At 40.6% G+C, this 19,239-nt stretch overlaps 1 protein-coding gene across 2 annotated transcripts; it reads right to left on the reverse strand.

Moving 5' to 3' along the window:
• Window positions 1-1,501: 1,501 nt before the first annotated feature.
• atn1 (atrophin 1) lies at window positions 1,502-18,897 on the reverse strand. 2 transcript variants are annotated; one of them, XM_051721834.1, is made up of 10 exons: window positions 18,661-18,897; window positions 14,374-14,517; window positions 13,898-13,999; window positions 11,805-11,924; window positions 8,970-11,680; window positions 7,457-7,673; window positions 5,256-6,702; window positions 3,551-3,694; window positions 3,282-3,462; window positions 1,502-2,378 (listed from the first exon to the last, which is right to left on the reverse strand). In XM_051721834.1, the coding sequence occupies exons 2-10, from the start codon at window positions 14,398-14,400 to the stop codon at window positions 2,345-2,347; spliced, it is 4,983 nt and encodes a 1,660-aa protein (XP_051577794.1). In that variant the 5' UTR covers window positions 14,401-14,517; window positions 18,661-18,897; the 3' UTR covers window positions 1,502-2,344. The 2 variants fall into 2 exon arrangements, with proteins under 2 accessions (XP_051577794.1, XP_051577793.1); XM_051721833.1 differs by having other exon boundaries at window positions 8,970-11,683.
• Window positions 18,898-19,239: the final 342 nt, after the last annotated feature.

Here is a 19,239-nt window from a genome sequence, read left to right on the forward strand (position 1 = left end):
TCACCATTACTGAAACATCTGATCTGAGGAGATCATCCAGGCATGATACTCCGGTTAAAGTATCTATCAACAGTCTACAGAGCAAATGTATCTACATTTTAATTAAATTTTAAATGTAGTTTAAAAAGCCTCTGTGACACTTCACGACAATGCCTAGGTTAATTACTATTATGGTTTTCTTCCTAAGTAAACGTATTGTAAATACAAAATCCCCCCCCCCCCCCCCCCAAAAAAATACATTTATATTATATACAGTATATATATATAAATGTATATATAAAAATACATTTATATTATATACAGTATATATATATATATATATACTGTATATAATATAAATGTATTTTTTATATATATATATAAAATATATATATATATATATAAAAATATATATAAATAAATAAATATAATATATATATATATATATATATAAATACTTAAATTTGCAGTGTACATTTTGTGCAACTAACTCAAAACACACATAAACATACATAGTTTTAATGTTAGTTTTTAGGCTGTTGAACAGCTCCAACTATGTGAGGCACAGTATACAGAAAAATTACTTCTTGAAAGGACAGTCAAACATGAGTGTATTTTGTCTAAATCGCTGTGTCTTTCATGTACATTTAGTGTGTATCAATGTGTGTTCTGGGAAGAGGCTGTGTCTAGTACATTTTTGGGCTGAAAGCCAAAGTATGCATTATTGCAAACCATATTCCTTTATTCTGTATTTCTTCTATTTTGTCCTTTTCTCTCCTCTGCTCTGCTGTCTTGCATTGTTCTCCTACGATACTGACTGCCGCTCACTGCAGCGATACGATTCTGTCTCACGCATGCTGCATGTGTCTCTTATTAGCCACACTTATCCAATTCCTTGTGTATGCACGACAAAGAGAACATAGAAAAAGACATGAGCTTTCTAAGGGATGCAATATACTTTGTATACTCTGTGTGGGCCTGTGTGTGTGTTCTGAAAGAGCTTGTTATTTTACTACACTGCTACATTTGTTTAGCCCTTGGCAGCAGAGTTGGTGACTTTCCACAAATGTACAAAACAGGGATAGGAAACCATACACTGCCTTTGCATCACCAAAAAAAAAAAAAAAAAACAATAATAATGGGTAAACCTAAGAAACTATAATGTGTACTCTGGTGTCAGATGTTATGATTTCAGTTCTAGAAGAGGTATGTATTATTCTCACTATATCAAACCTCGAGTCAAATAATAAGCTGATAATTCCTCCAAAAATTACAATTCTTTTACAATTTACACACATTCATTTTGTTTCAAACCCCTATGGCTTTCTTTCTTTCATGGAAAACAAAAGGAGATGTTAGGCAGAATGACAGCCTCGGTCACCATTCACTTTCATTTTATGGAAAAAAAGATCCAATGAAAGTGAATGCTGACTGAGGCTAACATTCCGCTTAACATCTCCTTTTGTGTTCCATGGAAGACAGTCACATGGGTGTGGAACAACATGAGGGTAAGCAAATAATGACAATTTTCATTTTGTGGTGAATTACTGTATTCCTTCGTCATTTCAACAATAATTGTTAGACATAAATGGCACGCACACTCTCTCTACCACACACATGCACACAAAGCACAGACTTATAGAAAAAAATGGTATTTTATTTCCAGATTTTTCTTTTTCATAATTATTTTATCTTGCATTTTTTTCCCCACAAGGTAAACTCAACATAAAAATTAAAAAATAAACAGCGGTAACATGAAAATATAAAAAATAATAAAAAATAATGTTTATATAATCATGTAATTATTAACAAACAAACAACATTAATAATTTTCATAAGAACACGATAAAGAAACTGATTATGAAGGTAAACTTTTCATCTCATGCATCCTCTCATAAACACCCTTTCAGAGTGGTAGAGTTTTCAAAAAATAAATCAAAACAAGAGTTTTAGCCCACTGGGCTTTTTGTATCTAGCGACATGCAAAGACATAAAAGAGAACTTCATTTTTAGACATTCTTTCTGGCATAATGTAGTGTACATAGACTGAACCACGGTCTAAGCTCCTCTGTCAAGTGTATGAAATAACACAACAAGGAATCATCCATGGACGTTCGGGAATATCCGTTCAGTGCCACAGTGTCAAGGCTGTGCCAGAGTTACATATCTCACCTTTTCTGAATATACACATTTTTGTTGCACCTGTTTAGATTTGTTCTGATTTAATGATATGTGTTCTGGTGTCACATCCACACTTTCTGTGCAGATTTGTTTTCATTCAGTGCTCAGTTTTGACCATTTTTGATTGTTTGTTATTTGCACTTTTTCCCTTCATTTTTTCTTCCTCTCCATCTCTGTTTCTCACTTACAGCGTTTTGTCACTCTCTTTCTTTAGGTGGCTGAAATGAAAAGCAAAGATCGTAACAGGTGAAAAAAATGACAAAACTGAAAGATTGCATAGTGGACTTAAATTTGGCAATGTTTGACTTAATGCTGGCAATGTTGTATATTCATGTCAATGTACAGTGGGGGCCAAAAACTCATTGAAAATTTGGTATCCAAAATCTTATTTACCCATGGAGGCTAGAAAAAGTTATGTTGTAAAAAGGATTCTGCACTAATAATAGGTCACTGTTAAATAAGCAAATTTATGATACTGACCATGTTAAAATATATTTCTTTGCTTTCACTGAAGTACACAGGATGCTCTTTGGAACATTCTCAAATCATGCTGGGATAACATGGATTTTAAAAAGGTTTTAAAAAGACTTGTGGAGTCCATGCCAGTTCAAATGCATGCTGTCATTTAAGAAAAAGGTGGACATAGCAAAAACAAAGTCTGAAATTCATGTTAAAAGGTTAGTTCACCCAAAAATAACAATTTGGAAAGTCATTTACTTCCCTCATGTTGTTGCAAGCCTGTATGTCTTACTTTGTTCCATGAAAATAAAAGATGTTAGGCATATTGTTAGCCTCAGTCACCATTCACATTCGTAGTATGAAAAAAAAAAGATGCAATGACAGTGAATGGTGACTTAGGCTAACATTATACCTAACATATCCTTTTGTGTTCCATAGAGGAAGGAAAGACATACAGTTTTGGATCAACACGAGCAAATGATGATAGAATTTTCATGTTTGGTTGAACTATGCCTTTAATTTTTCAAAACATTTTACTCATGTGGTTGAACTTACAATATAAATTGTAAACAAACAACTGTTTTGTATTAGAAAAATGCAAAATAGATGGTCTCAGACTATTGGGCCCAACTGTATGTGTGTCTGGGTATGTGTTAGCTCACCTGTAGTACTCGTCCTGTGCGAGGGAGTGATGATGGTGGTGGTGGATCCACTGCTGTTCCAGGGCCAGTCTCTGGAACTGAATCTCAGCGCTCTGAGCTTGCTGCATTGCCTGTAGCTGGTGTGCTGCAGACATGGACCCACCCAGAGACGAGGACTGGGGCATCTCACGGAAAGGACCACCTATACATAACATGCAAATAAATGCATAAATCAATTAATACAGAACAATAAATATATTGCTAAACAAAACATTAATTACAGCTCTTACCAAAGAGCTGCTGTCGGAGCACCTCGCTGTCAGTGAGGGAGTGTGCCAGGATGGGAGGCCCAAGAGCAGCCCCTGGGTACGGCAGACGGGCCAGGGGAGACCCTGATGCCAGCGGATCCATCAGGGGGTGTACCCCTCCCGCGGCTGCCACCCAAATACGCAACAAAACAAAAGTGGGAAATTTAATAAGAGTAGCACAGTTTCTGTGTAGCACTGTGGGTAAAAATGTTTAGTGTGTTTACCATACTGACAGCCTCACAGTTACTGAAAAACGTTAAAAAAAATTAAGTATCTAAATTTATCCCGTCGCCAAAAACAGTAAAGCTAAAAAAAAGTACGAAAATATCTAGATAAACACACTTGCTGTAAGACTACTTGAACACCCTAAAGGCCCATTCACACCAAGAATGATAACTATAACGATAACTATAATGATAACTGTAGAACTTCATTTTCGGAGTGTCTATTTACACTAAGTGCAAACTGCCCATCTTGTTGGCAGAGGCTATTTACACTAACTCCGCCCACCACTGCTCAGAACTAACTCAAGACAGACATGACAGATTTATTTGGGGTCAACTGCTGATCAAATGAAGGTGGGCATATTTACATTTTTCGCGATGGGGCAGAGACATTAAACTGGTTAATGGGTTAGACAGTTAGTGAATTAAGAGATTGGATAACTAAGTGACTATTTGTGCTCCAATAGTCTGGTGGAAACACAGGATTATATGACAAACTGCTACCCCATGTGCTACTGTAGTAGCTCTAGATGCCATGATGGTAAGTGTATGTGTTGTCACGCTGGAAATCCGGGTTTGAATCCCACCCCTTGACATACTTTTTCCCATGTCTCTACTCTTAATATTACCATCTAATGCTATTTGCACTTAGTGCAAAAAAGATGCTTTTTGTTGCTTTTTACACTTAGTGAAAATTGCATCTGTCGCTATTTGCACTTAGTGCAAATAGCCTCTGCCCTTTATTTTACAGTACGTGTACTTTCCTGGTACATATCTGGTAAATATATTGTACCTACAGACAAATGTGTAGTAACAAAAGGTACTTACCAGAAGTGTACGTAAATGGTAACCACTATGATAACTATATTAGCGTCCACACTAACGGATGATAACTTTCTGCTTATTTTAATCGTGCACTGCAGTTATGTTCACAATCAAGAAAATGGATGTAGATTACCTGCTACTGCTCTACGTTTTGCAAAGAATTACCTGGGGTAATTTTATGCTAATAGCTTGCATTATCTTTTCATTATCTCATCTCCGTTAATACTGAAGAAGAATGCAGAAGAAACATTGCTGGATCTTGAGCAGGAGTTTCCATTTCGTTTGTGTGTGTAATCAGTAGCGATCCGATGCTGGAATTTGTTATTTTGAAGATAAGTGCATGTTGCGGCTCGAGCCCTTTAAAGTTGGATGGACTTTGATTGGCTGGCAATGTTTTTATCGTTCATCAGCTGGAAAAAATTGCTCTGAAAGTGATCCCATAAATGTTTTTCCTCTGTGTCACTATCGTTATAGTTGTGGTGTAGACTCCGCTATAGTTATTGTTCTTGGTGTGAATGGGCCTTAATTAATCTCTAATAGTGACAGAATGAATTACATTTTGAATATGTCTACATGTTTATGTTGTTATGTAGAGTGTTATGTAATGTGATGTGTTTTCGTGTGTGTATGGTGGATACCTGTGTCCTGCTGGTGCAGATGAAGGTGAGAGTGAATGTGTGAATGCTGGTGATGATGAGGAGTCATGTTCAGCATCTGTAGTCGACCAAGAGTGTCTCCTCCTCCTGTACCTCCTGCAGCCGCTGTGCCTCCTCCTGCTCCTCCACCTGTACCTGTCCTTTCCCTTTCCCTCTCTCGTTCCCTCTCTGTAGCTGGCACCACTCTCTCCCTCTCCCTCTCCACGCTCCTTGCACGCTCTGTACTGGGAGGAGTACGGATGGGGGTGGTAAATCCCTCAGAGGGCGGGGCTTGAGTTGGGGCAGGTGGGGGTGGACAGGAAGGGTGTGCATTTGGAAAGGTGGGGTGTGGAGAGGAGTGATGAAGAGATGATGCGTTTGGAGGAGGAGGTGGAGGAGGAGGTTGAGGGGGAGGGGCTGCTGGCGTCACTGGGGCTGCCGCAGGAGCCTGGTGGGTGGGGAGTGCACCTGGGAGAATAGAGGAGGTGGGTGGGACTGACAGAGGCTGAGGGGCGGGGTTTGGATTCCTAGCCACTGTGGCTAAAGCTTGAGGGGGCTGGGCAGGAGGCGGAGTTGTACCATAAAGGGCAACCTCACTACCGGGTGCCCCGCCTCCGGCTCCGCCCCCCAGCAGCAGGGAGTGTGAGTGTGCGTGTGAGTGTGTGTGTGACAAAGCTAGAGCTTGGTCAGCCAGGGCTCCAGCTGTGTAGACACGCTCCTCACTCTTAAACTCAAATCCTGGCTTCACACGTTCTCTGTGAGCTGCTACAGTGTGAGGGAACCCTACTCCTCCAAGCCCCGCCCCAGGTAACCCACCAGGCCCTGGACCAGGCCCTGGATGGGTAGGACCCCCCTCCAGCCCTCCTCCATACAAAAAGCCCAGAATGGCAGCAGCTGTGGCAGCATCAGGCGGAAGGTGGTGCGGGTGTGTGAGGGCAGGGTTTTGGAATTGGGACAGGAAAAATGAAGGGTGCACATGGGGATGAGCCTGTGCATGTGGGTGAGGGTGGTGGTGGAAATGAGGGTGGTGTGCCGGCCCGCGACCGGCAGCTCCCAGCGGAGACATAGCATGAGGACGGGCATACTCACTCAGGGTTCTCAAGGCTGGGGTATCAGGGCCCAAATATGGACCCCCAAGCCCGATGCCAAGAGCACCCTGAGGGCCTCCAACAACTGCAGATCCCCCTGCCATGGAAGGGAGGAGAAGAGTGTGAGGAATGGAGTGAGAGAAAGATGGATGAAGAGGATGAGAGGGATGAAGGGTGTGGGGGTGGGCAGCATGGTGAGAGGGGTGGTGCTGTGGATGGGCTGTGGGGTGAGAGGGGTTTACTGAGGAAGAAGATGATGATGAAGGGTCTAGAAGGATGGAGGACGAAGAGGGAAAGAAGAGTGAAGAGCCCTGGCGTGTGCCTGTAGCTCCTAACCCTGTACTGGAACAACTGTCCTTCTGCTGAAAAGAGAGAAAGTAAAAGGTTTACAAAAAATGCACTTTTTTGACTACATAAAAATGTATTTCACTTGACTCCACTGCATTTATCTATTTTAATTAAGGGTTCCCCACACTTTTTACCAATGAATTAAAATTACTTTTCCAATCATTCATGATTACTGGATAAAACATTTTATATCAATTTTTTTTAGAGATAGTGCTCACCAAGTGAACTTTTTAGTTGATTAAATATTTCAGAAATGAGCATAATGGTAGTTGACATGAAGTACTTTTGGAAAGTTTACATGTCCTGTGATGTGACATGCTATACTTCATCTAAAATTATTTTAAACAGCTTTATGCCTAAATATTTTATAATTATTAAGCATGCAGTTTTTATCACCTCATAAATTGAGAGACTAGCTGGAATATTCATATACATATCTAAATCATGTCAGACCACAGGAACATTTAATATGAACTAGTAAAGGCAAAACAGTGATTAAAAATTTTGAAAAAGAAATGGGGACCAGTTATAGGACCAAAGATATACACATTCTCTTATAAATTCATAGACATTTTTAAATAAAATCTTGATGTTAATAAAGAAAAAAAAAAAGCTTATGGACATGTTATGTGTCAACTACCCATAAATAGAAACATTTATATTCACTATAGTAATTTATATGACTTTTCCAGGCCTGGAAACCACAATTTAAAAATTCCAAGATAATGGCTCTCCATGACTGTTAAATCCTTCTCTATTCTCTCTTACCTGCAGATGTCTATCCAGGTCTCTTTCTCGTTCCTTTTCTCTCTCTCGTTCCCTCTCTTTCTCTCGCAGGTCTCTTGCTCGCTGTTCTACCTCTCTACGAGCGCGTTCTATGGCCTCATTCCTCTTCTTCCAAAGCTTAGAACCATCAAGTGGAACAAAGAGAACATCACTACGGGCACAAGAGTTCCCACTGCCCCGGTCAAGAACCCTGTGGAACCTGAATCCAAAGAATCGCAATAAAAGTCAATAAAATACAACCATATGCAATACAATCAACACCGCACTTTTATGTAAGAACCAGGTCATGTTTTTAATTACTGCCATAGTAATAATCAATTCTTTCCTCAGCTTTTCTCTCTGTCCTGTTTCCTTCTGCCACCAGGGTTCCAAGACCAAGGGTCCCATTCAGATTCCTCTACGGGTTTTTTTATTGTCTGGTATAAAACAGCCCATGCGCACAATGCTGAGATGAATGGAATGTTTATGTCAGGTAGGACATCAGGTGATCTCTTAATTCCTTGTGTGTTCCTGACAATTGATTATTGGTTGGCCAGTTGCCAGTAATTTGATGCTGCTGTGATTAGATTTCAGATGGCCTGAAAAAGCAATTTTGAATAGGATGGGAGGGGCAGCGATTGTCTCTAATGTTTACCTTTATACACCACAGAATATACCAAGACAAACTTTACTATACAACTATACTATACAATAAATATAAGAAATATCAGTGTTTTTTATTTAAATAAATCCAGGGTTCCCACACATTTTGACCAATGAATTTCCATGACTTTACCACTCTTTTTCCAGATGACCTTTCCACGGGGTAAGGATTTTTAAATACATACATATAGTATAATATATATGTATATATGTATATATATATATATATATATATATATATATATATATATATATATATTATATTGCAATCCAATAGAGCAATTAGTTTAATTTATTCTAGCTGATTAAGTATTTTAGAGCTGAGCATAACTAGAAAAATGTAAATGCACTATAGACATTTCCATGACTTTTTAAGACTGTGTTAATTTCCATGACTTTTCTTTAGGCCGGGCTCTCACAATTTTAAAATTCCCTGATAATTCTAGGTTTTTCATGACTGTGGGAACCCTATAAATCCTCTTTCACTGAAATTACAATCTTTTTTTATATACAATGACAATGAATAGTTACTAAGGCTAACATTCTGCTTATTATCTCCTTTTGTATTCCACGGAAGAAAGTCTTATGAGTTTAAAACATAAATTAATACGAGAATAAATTAATATAACAAAACAAAATTTTTATTTTTGGGTGAACTATCCCTTAAACACTATTGTGTGGAATTACTTGACATGAGACAGTTTTAAGTAAATTCAACATAGTGTAGAGCTGTGCAAAACAAAAACTGCACATATGATATCACTGTCAAAGTAGGTCTGTATGGTTTGTATTCTCCATTCACATGTTTATTATGTTTCATTAGATTTCATAGAAGTGAAACATCTGATCTTACCGGGCTGATTGACTGGCGTGGATTGGGATGTCAACAGGTTTTGGTTCTGGGGAGGGGCTTCGGAGAACTGGAGGTGGGCTCTCTGACTCCTCCCTTTCCTCTACTGGCTCCTCCTTGATGACTGGAGGTGGCACAGAGCCAGAGGATAAATCAGAGTGGCCATCTCCTCCAACAGATGTGCTGGGAGTTGGACCTGTGTTATTGTGGCCTGGGTTACCAAGATGTGGTTGTACTTTAGAGTTTTGAGGGGAGTGCAATTGTGATTGAGTGTTAGTGCTATTGCTGTTATTGGGACCAATGCTATTGGTATTACTATTTGCCATAGCATTTCCATGGTTACCGTTGCCATGGTAAGAGCTACTGAAAGGGGTATGACTGCTTAAAGTGCCATGGTAAGGAGTAGGTCTGCAACCTGTTGGACAAGAGTTGGGCACACCTGAAGCAGGAAGTGGTATCGAGGGAGCAGAGGTTGATGGAAAAGGAGTGAACCCTTCCATCTGATTGGTTGAGGGGCTCGGAAGAGGAGAGACTGGGGTTGGTGGAGTCTGGTTGGATGAAGGATATGGTCCATGTCGAGCATGGCTGCCAGGAAGGGTTGTGATAGGTGGTGGCTGCCCATGTGAACTAGTAGGGGGAGGAGGAGGTGGGTAAGAAGTGGAAGTAGGATGTCCATGTCCAGAGCCACTTGATGAAGGAGAAAGGGATGGTGGGTGACTGCGATTTGAATGAAGAGTGGATGCAGGGTTTTCCTTGTCCCTCTCTCTGTCTCTATGCTGCATAGGCAAGGCTGTCTGCCCAGGATAGTGAGAGTGATGTGGATGTGATGGTCCTCCAGGATATTCCCGAGGAAGGTTGGGGGCCAATCCAGGTGGGCTTGGGTACTCCCTGGGCACACCAGAATGTGGACCAGAGGAGGAGGTTGCTCCAGGGGGAGGGTAGTCCTTTGCCCCTGTCAGGGGGTAATCTCTCATATAGTGTGGAGGGGGAGGAAGTTCTGCAGCATTGGGGGGTGTTTGGGGGCTCTGTCCTTGCAATGTCTGCTGCACATTTGCATCCATAGGTGGGGGAAAGACTCTGTTGGGGGGGTTTGAATTGGCAGAGGAAAAAGGGGGATGGCTAGAGCTGTTTTGTGGTGAACTGGTCGGGTCACGGTTCAACAGTGTTGTTGAAGGTAAACCAGATGATGGGGCACCAGCATGTACTTGGTTGGCATTACCAGGATAACTGTTACTCCCTGCCTCTCTAACCTGGCCTGCTAACTCTCCCCACCTGCTGTCCTTGTCTCTTGGATGACCCCCCCCCCCTCCTGTGCTTTCAGATCCAAACTCTCTGCCCTGAGCTTGAAGTTGCTGGTTCTGCAAAGGAAAATCTCTACCTGTTCCGCGCTCACGATCTCTGAATCCTGGTCCATATTCACGACCACTTGGTGGTCCTGCAGGCCCATCCCGGTTTGATACTTGTGAGCCAATGCCAGCAAATTCTCTGCTCTGTCCAGGTAGTGGGTTTTCCATCCGACCCACGTTAGAGTTGGGACATCCAGTACCAGAAGAGCTACCATTGCTGCTGTTTGCACTGCTACTGCTATTACTAGCAGGGAAGTCTCTGTTGCCAAACTCCCTCCCACTTCGTTCCCGCTCAGCCCCAGTGCCATACCTAGGTAGGTAGTCTTTTTGTGGGTGGGGATGAGGGTGAGGTAGGTAAGGTGGGTGGGAGGTGTGCCGTGTAGAAGAAGGAGAATTGTAGACTGAGGGCAGCTGTTGCTGCACTGGAGGCTGCTGGCATGGATGTGTGTGGTGGTTACCTGGGTAACGTACATATCCCCAGTTGCCAGGACAACTAGGGGGAGGTCCCCCTGACCAGCTGGTGGGGGTGTAATGGTGAGTGTTGGGAGGCAGAGGTTGCTGGGAAACAGGGCTAGTTTGTGGAAGTAAGGAGGGTGGAGCAGACTTATCACCTTTGTCTGGCTTGTCTGTTTTACTTTCTCCACCTGTAACATTCTGCCCCACCTCTAAGGGTTTCAGTGCAGGTGGAGGTGGGAGTGTTGGTGCATGACTCACATTTGAATTCCCATGGGAATATTCAGACCCTCCCACTCCAGGCTTCTCACTCTGAGTGCCCACTTTAGATGTGATGTGATTGCAGTTTTGTAGCGTCTCAGTGCCACCATGCCCTGTGTATTCCATTTTGCTCGCAAGTTTGGAATCTAGGGGGAAGTATGACTTCCTGTTGCTACTCGTATCACCTGCGGTGTCCACGACTCCACGATGAGATGGAAAGAGAGATGATGAGGACTTCAGGGGGGACAAATCTCCCTCCATTCCTCCCTCATTGTCCCTTTGGTCCACAACACTGCCATCCACGCCCCTTCCTGAGCCTCTCCGCTCTTCTGCTACACATTTTGATGCCCCTCCATCTTTTAATTTGTCACCGTGCTTTGGGGAATCTGGAGAGTCAGATTCAGAATCCAAACTGGCCAATGGGGAGGCAGAGAGACTCGGAGAGGAGGATCGATTGTCCTGGTCAATGTCCCGACCACTGCTTATGCTGCTGCTACTATTGGCTAGGCTGCCTCCAACTGAGCTCCTGCTGCCCTGTGATTGGCCATCCTCATTGTCACTTTCTCTTGATTGACTGTTGTTTGATGTTGGGGGTGGGGCTGTAGTTGGAGTGTTAGTTGAAAGGGGTGGAGCTGGGGGATTGGAGGAGGAGTCCTGCTGGCAAAACCAAATATGTACACAAAGAAGTAATATGTGTATTTTTTGTCATTTAGAATCTTATTTATCATATGTCATTTTCATAAGTATTCATAAGATGTTTTCAACCTTTTATTAGTACCTGGACTTTCTGTCTTTTGGATGGGGGCACAAGCTCTTCCCCTTCACTTTCTGATGAATCATGGCCTTGAGATCGACGACTGAATCGCCCAACAGCCAGTTCCTCTCCAACAGTTCTTTGCTTAATATTACAATTTTAATCATGCTGTGAGGCAGTTGTATTTTTATATTTAGAATCAAAAAGCAACAAAATAAAAAAAACTTTGTTCATAAGAGGCCTAGAATTTTTTTTTTCAGTGCCAGGTTTTTAAGGTGCTTTTTAAACAGATGAAGTTCTTTTTAACTTGACACTGTGTCCAAAAAACATAGCACAGTGAGATGCACCACAACTATAAAAGACATCTGTCTAGCACATTGGAAAACAGCACGGATGGACGCAAAAACGCATTCTGTGTGAACTGCCCCTAAGCCCACAGGCAAATAAAAAGCCAAACAAATCCTTCCTAGGAATAGTTCACTCAAAAATGAAAATTCTCTAATCACATATTCACTTTGAGGTTGTGTTAAATGCATATGACTTATTTCTTTGAAAACAAATGGAGATGTCAGGAAGAATGTTAAGGTGTTTTTCCACACAATTGTGAAACTAGTACCTGAACTAAAATCTATTTGTTGTGGAACTATACCCGTTAAATTCCAAGTGTTGTTTTCCACCAGGGACACAAAAGCAGAAACTTTATTTAAATAAGCTTTGACGTAAGCACGTGATGCTGTTGCGGCGGTGATGCCTTTTATCGTCCTGTTTTGTTGTGGAAAACTTTACGTGGACAAGATGCGCTCAGATTTGTAAAAGATGGAAAACAGAGCAAGTAAGATGGCTTGCTACCTTCCTCTGTAGTCAACTGCATTTTGTATGTTGTTTTTCATTCCTTTGCATGATCACATGTGTGCTTCCAATAAACAATGGCACTTGAAACAATTGTACATGGAAACTTCTAACACTGATTTCAACTAGGAATTCAATCAATGCTGTGATTCGAAGGATAGTACATAGGTACACAAGATGAACATAAAAAAAAGTTCACTTATAGCCTTGAGGTAAAATGTAAATATCTTAATTAGTACATAATACAAACAGTGAAGCCTTTAAAAGGTGCAAACAACTGCAAACAAGGTAAGTATTGCAAAAAGGTAAGCAAAACATTTAAAGCACTGAACATTAAAACGTACAAACTATATACACGATAATCAAGGAAAGTAAATTATTTTATGATCCCTCATTCTCTTGTAGTCTTGTTTAGTTCTTTATTTTCAGTCTACATAGTTTAATGTAAGGAAAGCCTAACTTCACGAGGCAATCAGATTATTTCTACACCTTGTTTCTGGTCGACGTTTCAAATTCATGCTGCATTTTTTTTCTCCATAAATACTCAGCAGATCAGTGTCTGTCCATCTATACATTTCGATTTGAAAAGCCTACAATTGGCACAACTCAACAAAAGTTTTAAAAAAGGTAAACCAGACTTTTAAAAATGGCTGGTATCGGCTGTCTGAATTCTGATGCCGCATTTTTCTTGACCAACGAGAAGCATTTGCTGTTCTGATTCCACACAAATAGTTCCAATTTGCAAGGAAAGTACTACCAAAAAGGTTCCTGATTTGGTTCAGGTTTTAGTTCATGTGGTGGAAAAGCAATCAGAACCTGAAATAGTTCCAGGAACTAGGAAAAGTTCCTGCAGTGGAAAAACGCCTTTAGAGACCGACATTTTCAGTCACCACTGACTTTCATTGAATCCTTTTTCCATGCAATAAAAGTGAATGGTGACTCAGGCTGCCTTTCTGCTTAGCATCTCCTTTTGTATTCCATGGATAAAAGAGTCATATACTGTAGGTTTGGAACAACATGAGGATGAGTAAATGATGGTTTTGGGGTGAACTATTCTTTTAAATCACAATATACAAGTATACTGTATGCACAACAGTGTGGAATTTAGATTTAAGGTGTGAGAAAAAGACTATTAAGCCTGATGAACAATGAGAATAAAATAATCTAAACTTAAAAATGAGGCACAATTACTGAGATTATAAAAAGTTGTTTCAGTACATTAAGAGAAATAAAGACAGATGGTGGAATGGTGGACATGAAAATCTTACTGTTTGCCTTTCGTTGAGCTCTGCTCGAGAGGGGCTGGGGTGAGGACGTCTACCCCTCCTTTCCTCGCTGCCCCCCCTCCTGCGTCCACTACGCGCGGGCATCTGTAGCCATGCCCAGCATAACCGAGGGAGGGCAACGGCAAACAGAAAGAGGGACAGGAAGACAAAATGACAGTGTAAGAGAAAAACAGAAAAGGTGACCATAGAATTAAATCAGAAACTGTCATCAGCATCCTATGCACAAATATAGTACACTATTATTTTACAGAAGGGAAATCTCACATTGAAATAATATTTATATTCAGTTTTTTTATAATGTTAGATGTTAGTACCCTTATACGTGGTTCTGATTAAGTAGCAACTTGGCACAAAACTTGTTCAGACTTGTTCAAATGGCACAGGCGCAAGCAATAAAGACTTAAATCTGCTCTTGGCCCACCTTTGAGACTGATCTTAATATGCAGTAACATTCTCACCGATTCTTTGTGAGTTCGGGTCTTCATGACAAGCTCTCTATGTGGTCCATTCCTTCCAGTCAGCCATTACAGAAAGCTGGAGCGTGACCACAATCGGGATGGTTGGCCTACAGGCTGCCTATCATAGCACTGAATCTTTGAATTCTGAGGGGAATAGAGTGAATACCACTAAAGTTAAAATAAATTTTACCATACTACAATAACATTTTACAATAGCTTAGTATAATAAATAAACACATTTCTATTCGTTCACAGATCCTTAAAAACCTTTGTGATTTTACTGAGAAAAGGTAAACTATTAGTCTAATTCAATTCTGAAGTTATACAAAGAGATGATGAGATAAAAGATTAGTCCATGTTTTTTTTCAGGAAAGAGGCTAAGTGTGGGATGAGAATCTATGATCAAATGTTCTTTGATTAATTTATGATTTTATCATGATCAACGATACAATACTCTATTATAAAATAGTCTGTCATTAAATTATGTGTAATGAAATGACGCTGTTTACTATTTTGATACTAAAACATAACATTACACTGTTTGCAGTGTTGTTATACAGTACAAAATATATTTATGTGGACTGCATGGTACTTCAGAGGGTTTTTGGTACTCTGAAGCTGAGCTTTAGTCATCAATGTTGAATGGAGCTCTGCAAAAATCATCCACTGCAGCCAACATAGGGAAAGAGGCACTGGCTTCACCAAAACATAAATACGCTCGCAAACCTTGAAATACATCATGCACAAAAATACATGCTTCAGAACAAACAACACTCGTACACTTTCTCATTTGTATTCACAAACATACTAATGAATCTTTCATGTTTCAGGTGTTAAGCTTTTTCAAACATATATCACTAATTCAAACTCCCCTTGTATGTAATCTTGATTTTGAATCTTAATTTTCTTTTGTGCAGTTCAGAAATTCTTACTGCTGAGTACTGACATAGGGGATGTTTTTGCTTAAGGTCCTTTAAAGCACATACACTTAGTGAGCACTATTTTAGGAACACCTGTACACCTACTTATTCATGTGATTATATAATCAGCCAATCAAGTGGCAGCAGTACAATGCATAAAATCAGGCAGATACAGGTCAGGAGCTTCAGTTAATGTTCACATCAAACATCAGAATGTGGAAAAATATGATCTCAGTGATTTCGACCGTGGCATGATTGTTGGTGCCAGACAGGCTAGTTTCAGTATTTCTGTAACTACTGATCTCCAGGGATTTTCATGCACAACAGTCTCTTAGAGTTTATTCAAAATGGTGCCAAAAACAAAAAACATCCAGTGAGTGGCAGTTCTGTGGACAGAAACACCTTGTTGATGAGAGAGGTCAATGGTGAATGGCCAGACTGGTTTGAGCTGACAGAAAGGCTACAGTAACTCAGATAACCACTCTGTACAATTGTAGTGAGCAGAATAGCACCTCAGAATGCACAGCACGTTGAACCTTGAGACGGATGGGCTACAACAGCAGAGGACCATGTCGGGCACCTTATTAGGACCATAGTGTTCCTAATAAAGTGCTCAGTGAGTATATTCAATCCTTTTCCCCCTCTTTTCATCTCCTTCCATCTTAACATCAGAAATAATTTTTCTGGAGTGAAAACTTTATTTTTAAATGTTGGTAACCGGTTAATAACTGGTTAATAACCGGTTACTTTCGTTTTGATTACTTTTTTGTGAAACCAAAATCAAAATACTTTATTACAGTAAATTTATGGAATTAAACCACTTCCTGTTGCCCAAAAAAATTAGGCTTCTCTCTTTTTAGTTGAACATGACAAACATGTTCTTTGATTGACTACTGCATCACACATTTCTTTAGATTAGATTCAATTTTATTGTCATTGTGCAGAGTACAGGTACAAAGCCAATGAAATGCAGTTAGCATCTAACCAGAAGTGCAAATAGCAATATGTATACATATATATATATATATATATATATATATATATATATATATATATAAATATTTGAGTATATAAAATAAAGATTTTTATGGAGTACAAAGTTATGAGGTAGAGAAGCAGAGACCAGCTCAATGGAAATGTCTATGAATACAGTACAAGGTGCAAATGAAGTATAAACACTGAAGTGCATTGTACAGAATGAAGTATAAATATGTAAATATATATAAAACGGCCTTAATGAACATTGAAAATACATTTTATAGGCTACTATAGTTTGCTTGTTATGATTTCTATGCTGATAATTCCCCCACATGGGGAAAAAAGTAATTGCTTTTATCACTTATTTTGGTTGAGGCAAGTCCCTTATTTTGAGCTTGCTTTTTCAGACCAGACCCCTTTTTTCTTGAGAGATCTGGTAGCACTGCAACTACATCACCCACTCTTAGAGAACTGTCATTAAAAAAAAAAAAAAAAGAGTCATTATTAACCATTCTTTAATTTCGTTCTAACCGGATACCAATTGGAAAATAGGCAGCGGAATGCTGGCACCGGAACGATAAAAAAAAGTTTCTGCTCAGAATGAACCGAAATGAAAAACATTTTGTTTTTAGTCCCTGCTTAGCATTTGCTTCTCTTGTTTTTTATTCTCACTATTTTCCATTTTGATGACTGGCCTATTTTTCTCGAATAGGCTAATGTTTCAACTACTAGTCTGACAATATTGAGCTAATTCAAACACAATCACATAGCAAAGTGCAGTACACAATAACAAAACAACACAAAAACATTCAATGCTAATTAACTACATTGCAGGCTGAAATCATATCATATCTTATTCATATCATATTTTTACAAATATCTACTCACATTTTTGGGCTTTTACACACACACCCACACACACCACAGATATAGAGAGAAAGAGACAGAGAAGATAAAATAATTAGAGACAGAGAGAGAGAGAGAGAGAGAGAGAGAGAGAGAGAGAGAGAGAGAGAGATCACAGTTAAGAAACTCACTTCTGCTTTGCCATCCATGAAGTGTGGTTAAGAGGTTAACTCAGTCACTCTTGAATTTAAAAATTTTAAGCCAGCCCCCCTAGTCTCTCTCACACACACACACACAGTGGCGGACTGGCCATAGGGTGAACCGGGACTTTTCCCAGTGGGCCGGTCGCGAAACGTGGCCGAACGGGCGGCGATAAGCTGAACCGCCCCCCCCCCCCCCCACACACACACACACACCCAACAACAACACGCACTTCATTTATTGTGAATGAGGCTATATATAGAACACTAACAGACTGGGTAAAATGAGTGAGTGTATTTAGCGCGGCTTTCAAAGCTATGTACATTCACCCAAACCACTGAACACAAGAAAAAAACACAGCGCTGATAAATATTACATATAGGCTAAACATATTTACAGACTGCAGACGTCCAAAACGGTTTTATACACAGGCTAATCTATCACGACCACAATTAGCAAGATACTCATTTGTAGAAAAGGAATTAATGTACGTCCACAACACACATATAGGCAAAACACCTTGTGCATATCCCATAAATGTAAAAGCAGCATATCTGTGCTCCAATTACAGTGTACACAAGGTAATATATCCAAATGACAGACAATAAAGGCTGCCAGCACTCTGTACAGGTGAACCTTCATTCATCAGGAGTCCATTACCAAAATCTTGGCCGGGCTCCATGCATACCAAGAGTCTTCCCCCCCTCTCTCTCCCCCACTGCAAACATATGCATGTAGGCAATCAGCAATATTTTCATTTAGACACATATGCACACACAGAGAGACACAGTTAGCTTTGATTTTGAATTCTTCAGCACGCAAATGCACGAAGCCAAAAGGTGCAGTTAGTTAGGCACCAGAACGTGCATCTCTGTGCCTCTCCCCGTCAGTCCCGGCCACGCACTGCAGCGTTCCTTTCTTCCATTCTTCTACTGCTTGTTATTGATACGCATGCAGAGGTTGTGCTCTACTGTACTAACTGGACGACCTCTGGATTACAGTTCTTCTCAGACAATGCGACGGCACATTCTAGTCTGGCAAGACGAGGAGAGAGAGGGCATTTCGGTGTCTACCCCCCTTTTGGTGTTTTCTCCACGTATGAGGAAGATTTGGTATCAGAATGGCGAATGGCATTCTTGTCGAGCTCGCTGGATCGCGTAGCTCCGTGGAATGCGTGCACTCGAGACCTGCGTGGTTATGCGCCCCGATTTAGAATATGATTTCAACCCAATACATGCACATTAAAGCACAAAGATGGGGAGTGCGAGGAGGGGGAACAGTCAGACCATGGCCAAGAAGAATGAGTAAAAATATAAGCATCCATTTTCCCCTCGTCCCTTACCTACAATATCCAGCGATGCGTATCTCCCTTCCTTTCTCACTCCTTCTGCCGTTTGTACTGTACATGGACCTACACGCGTTGAAACACTCAGGCGACACGATGCGCGGAAAGATTTACATTGCTGCGGCTTCGCAAATAACGCAGCGTTTTCTCGCTTGCCAGCCGCTCCCCCTGAATTCGGCGCAGCAGAAAACGGGGTGCAGCTGAAGACTGTACAAATTGATGCGTACGTTTGATTCTTCCCCACCCCCTTTTCTTTTCTGCCCCTCTCCCGCTCCTCTGTCAAGACGACTTGCACTCTTTTTTTTTTTTTTGCTGTCTGTAGGGCGCAGATCTTCACGGAGGGGTGAGTGAGGAACGCGTGAGCAAGTCGAGGGTGAAAAGGGGCGTGATTTAGCTTATTCTTTAGGGGAAAAGGTGAGGAAATTAAATAAGAAAAGAGAAAGAGAGTTGAAAACGTAGAGATAAACCAGTGTCTTAATTATGTAAATTACCATTTATTTAATTGTTGATTGCCGACACTTAATTCAGGAAATTAACCTTGAACCACTTGATTAGTTAATGGGCAGTTAGCCTTAA

The sequence above is a fragment of the Myxocyprinus asiaticus genome, chromosome 16 (genome assembly GCF_019703515.2).
Source record: "Myxocyprinus asiaticus isolate MX2 ecotype Aquarium Trade chromosome 16, UBuf_Myxa_2, whole genome shotgun sequence".
NCBI lineage: Eukaryota > Metazoa > Chordata > Actinopteri > Cypriniformes > Catostomidae > Myxocyprinus > Myxocyprinus asiaticus.

Coding starts and splice junctions, on each gene's coding strand:
- atn1 (XM_051721833.1), bottom strand. CDS start 14,400: ATGAAGACCCGAACTCACAAAGAATCG. Junction 14,000..14,373: donor CCCGAACTCACAAAGAATCG/GTGAGAATGTTA, acceptor GCATGGCTACAG/ATGCCCGCGCGTAGTGGACG. Junction 11,684..11,804: donor CCAAAAGACAGAAAGTCCAG/GTACTAATAAAA, acceptor TGGTTTTGCCAG/CAGGACTCCTCCTCCAATCC.